This window comes from Lathyrus oleraceus, unplaced genomic scaffold, assembly GCF_024323335.1.
Source record: "Lathyrus oleraceus cultivar Zhongwan6 unplaced genomic scaffold, CAAS_Psat_ZW6_1.0 chrUn0225, whole genome shotgun sequence".
Taxonomy (NCBI): domain Eukaryota; kingdom Viridiplantae; phylum Streptophyta; class Magnoliopsida; order Fabales; family Fabaceae; genus Lathyrus; species Lathyrus oleraceus.
The window spans coordinates 11,182-15,729 of NW_026112616.1; the positions used below are offsets into that span (position 1 = coordinate 11,182).

Below are 4,548 nucleotides of genomic sequence, written 5' to 3' on the forward strand. Positions count from 1 at the left end.
CATAAGATGGCTAGCTAATATGTAATGAAGATAAGATCTTTTAGCCAACTGTTATTTTATATTTTACAAAAGAAACTTTCACAATAGAAAATGACAATTCATAATTTATAACCGAAAGACCAATTTAAGTTATGGAGGAGAGTTAATTATAGACCCAAATATCTATCTTAGCAAATTGGATAGATTTTATACATGGCTTACAAATAAACTAAAAATAGGATAATAAAATAATAAATTGTGCCTATAAAAACCTGTTGATTTTAAACAATACACAATAATATTTTTTTGGAGAACAAAACAATATGTTTAATCCCAGGATTGGGCTCTTTTTTATTGTATGTTCATTTTTGTTGTGTGCTTTCTCATTTGCAACAACGGTTGAATATGATACAAATGCCATTATCATCAATGGAGAACGACGAATAATAATATCTGGTGCAATCCACTACCCACGCAGCACTTCCCAAATGTGGCCAGATCTTATTAAGAAAGCAAAAGATGGTGGTCTTGATGCCATCGAAACATATATATTTTGGGACCTTCACGAACCTATTCGCCGCCAATATGATTTTTCTGAAAATCTAGACTTCATCAAGTTTCTAAAAAATGTTCATGAAGAAGGTCTTTATGTTGTGCTTCGAATTGGTCCTTATGTTTGTGCTGAATGGAACTATGGAGGTTTCCCAATGTGGTTACACAACTTGCCAGGGATTCAACTAAGGACTGACAATGTAGTTTTTAAGGAGGAAATGAAAATATTCACAACAAAGATTGTGACCTTGTGCAAAGAAGCTGGATTGTTTGCACCACAAGGGGGGCCAATTATTTTAGCTCAAATTGAGAATGAATATGGAGATGTCATAACTAATTATGGAGAAGATGGGAATGCATACATTAAATGGTGTGCCCAGATGGCTTTAGCTCAAAATGTCGGCGTCCCATGGATCATGTGCAAGCAAAACAATGCTCCATCACCTATTATCAACACATGCAATGGTTATTATTGTGATAATTTCAAGCCAAACAATCCTAAAAGCCCCAAAATGTTTACAGAGAATTGGGTTGGCTGGTTCCAAAAATGGGGTGAAAGGAAGCCACACAGAACTGCTGAAGATGTAGCATTTTCAGTTGCACGTTTTTTTCAAAACGGTGGTGTCCTCCAAAACTACTACATGTACCATGGAGGAACAAATTTTGGAAGAACTGCGGGTGGTCCATATATTATTACAGCATATGACTATGATGCACCACTTGATGAATATGGTAACTTGAACCAACCAAAATGGGGACATCTTAAAAAACTCCATGCCGCCATAAAGTTAGGAGAGAAGGTTCTCACTAATGGAACGGTTGCAGAGAAGCAATATGGAGATTCAGTATATTTGACTACATATGCAAATAATGCCACTGGAGAAAAATTTTGTTTTTTGAGTAATTCACATAATTCTAAGGATGTTGAAGTTGATCTACAACAAGATGGAAAGTACCATGTGCCTTCTTGGTCAGTATCTATTCTCCAAGATTGCAACAAGGAAGTTTTCAACACTGCAAAGGTTGATGCACAAACAAATGTTTATGTGAAGAAACTATCTAAAGAATTAGGAAACTCACTCATCTGGACATGGGCATCTGACCCTGTGGAAGACACCTTACAAGCAATAGGTACATTTAACGCGTCTCAACTTTTAGAGCAAAAGAGTGTTACCGTTGATGCTAGTGATTATTTGTGGTACATGACCAAGGTTTTCATCAATGAAACATCCACTTGGAGTAATGCAACTTTGCAAGTGAACACATCAGGCCATGTTCTTCATGCCTATGTTAATGGACAATATATTGGCCCACAGTGGGGAACATATGATAACCTTCGTTTTACATATGAAAAAATCGTTTCGTTAAAACAAGGTACCAACATTATAAGTTTACTAAGTGGTACAGTTGGTCATGCGCATTATGGTGCATCTTTTGATATGAAAGAAACCGGTATTGTTGGGGGTCCTGTGAAACTCATTGCAACCAGTTCAGGTAATACTATGGATTTATCAAAATCTAGTTGGTCATACAAGGTTGGATTAAACGGTGAGGCTAGAAGGTTCTATGATTCTAAAATTAAAAATGGAGTTCAATGGAACATAAACAATGTTGTTATAGGAAAACCATTGACTTGGTACAAGACTACTTTTAAGACCCCTGAAGGTAAAGACTCTGTAGTCTTGGATTTCATAGGCCTTACAAAAGGACATGCATGGGTTAATGGTCAAAGTATTGGAAGGTATTGGCCTACAATGGTAGCTGACAAAAATGGATGTGATATTAAATGTGATTATAGAGGAAATTATGGAGCTGATAAATGTTTGAGTGGCTGTGGAGAACCATCTCAGAGGTTTTACCATGTGCCAAGGTCATTCTTAAATAATGACACAAAAAGTAACACGTTGGTTTTGTTTGAGGAAATGGGTGGAAGCCCTTTTAATGTGTCTGTTCAAACAGTTGCAATTGATTTTATATGTGCAAGAACAGATTATGGAAAAACCTTAGAACTAAAATGCCCTGATGGAAAAACTATTTCAGAAATCCAGTTTGCGAGCTATGGAGATCCACAAGGAAATTGTGGATCATTTCAAGTAGGTGAATGGGAATCACGCCATAGTGTGGCAGTGGTCGAAAAAGCATGTGGTGGAAAACAATTATGTTCAATTAACGTGACAAGTTCCATATTTGGAATAACTAAAGGTGGCATAAATGGCCAGCTAGCTGTGCAACTCCTATGTGATGGCTCTAATCCTGAAGATAATCGTGTACAAATGGTGCACGTGTAGTTCTATATTATAATTTGTCTCCATGTTAGCACATTCTATAATGTGTGACATATATTTCTTTATGTTATATTTTTCAGTTGGGCTCCACTTTTTATTTTTAAAATTTCAATTTTTTACTTATGCTACAACCTTAGTCATCATAGTTTCATTTTCTTACTTTAGACTAGACAAATAAACAAAAAAAGTATAAATAACTATTATTATCTTAGAAAACAAATTAGGAGTGTACAAATCCTATGTGATGACTTTGATGATGGGCTTTGATTATGTTCAGGTGCACTCTTATATCTTTTATATTTTCCTATGCCACGTCATAATTTTTTTATGTGACGATCTTTAGAATTATATTCTTTAGTGCAGTTCCTCTTTTCTCTTTTATTTCTATCTCACATTTTTTTATTCACTTCCATGATTTAAAATCATAATTAAATTATGCAATTAGATGTCATAAAAATCTATAACTCCAATTATAAACTTAATTCTACAAAATTTCTCCCACTTCCACTAATATTTTAAAATATTTATGAAAGAAAAATAAAATTTTAAGATTAAGTAAGTAAATTCATTAAAATATTTCAAATAAAATATAATGTAAAGTTAGAAAAAATTACTAAAATCAACCAAAAAATTAAATTAATAATATATAAAATAAAACCTATTTAATAATAATTCAAATAGATGAATAGCTTGTTTGAACATATTTATCCCATAGGAAGAAGATTATAAGAAGTAAAATCAAGGTCATAAATGTTGAATAAATTAAAAGAGTTCTATGACCGTAAAAACGCACAAAATAAAACACGTTTAATTTGGAAATTGTTTAATATGATATACAAAGACGATGACTCAATGCCAGAGAATATGAATGTGTTAAGACTATTAAGAGTTACATAGAAGCTAGTGATATTAAATTGGATGATGAGTTGAATTTTTATTATTGATTTTGTTAATGATAATAGAAATGATGATGATAATGTAAATCATACGCATGCACATGCCGATGTAACTACATGATGATGTAACTAACATCCATAACATAAATAACTTAACTCTAAGTTAGTTACACTATAGTTGGTTAGTTAGTTGAAGATTACTTCATATATAAGCAAAACAATGCTCATGTAACTGATTAAGATTAACCAATACATTGGTTCTACTTTTCTCATCGTTGCATGCATGTTAGCCTTTCTTTCTTCTTCTCCAAGCCATAGCCAAAAGCTTGTCATTTCCATGGCATGATTTGCATAGAGTCCATCTTCACATGGTATCATCGACCTGTGATTCTTTTCTGGTTGACTTATCATCAAAATTTCAAATTCAATAGCTATTTTTTCCCACAACATGGCCTTTACAATTTCGTTCATATGAAAAAATGAATAAATTATGATTATAATGTTTAGATTAATTTTAATTTAATACATTTAATTTATATACGAATATATGAATAAGCAAGTATGAGTAGTTAAAATCTTACTCTTATAGCCTTAACTCAAGTCTGAGAATTTTTGTAGGTTTTCCTTGTGAGTAAATGTGTTTTTAATGTCCAAGAGAATGAAGCACTCCAATTATGTTTGAAAAGAAACATGAATATAGTTATATAATACAATTTATATTGTTATAGGGTAACTTATGTATAATACTACCAGAAAGAACATTGTTATCTCCAACTCGTTCTAAAATTGTTTCTATGGTAACAAATTCAAAATAATAGTGTGGAGTTGTGGAGTAT

At 32.6% G+C, this 4,548-nt stretch overlaps 1 protein-coding gene across 1 annotated transcript; it reads left to right on the forward strand.

Annotated features, from left to right (window-relative positions):
• Window positions 1–268: 268 nt before the first annotated feature.
• On the forward strand, window positions 269–2,819 carry LOC127112983 (beta-galactosidase-like). The gene is made up of 2 exons (XM_051046415.1): window positions 269–2,472; window positions 2,554–2,819. Exons 1-2 carry the CDS (start codon window positions 303–305, stop codon window positions 2,817–2,819), a joined length of 2,436 nt encoding a protein of 811 aa, XP_050902372.1. The 5' UTR covers window positions 269–302.
• The last annotated feature ends 1,729 nt before the right edge of the window (window positions 2,820–4,548 follow it).

Bases quoted from the DNA above. Each gene is read 5' to 3' on its own strand.
- LOC127112983 (XM_051046415.1), top strand. From the start codon at position 303: ATGTTTAATCCCAGGATTGGGCTCTTTTTTATTGTATGTTCATTTTTG. The intron at 2,473-2,553 runs ATGTGTCTGTTC...TAAAATGCCCTG, and splicing joins AATGGGTGGAAGCCCTTTTA to ATGGAAAAACTATTTCAGAA.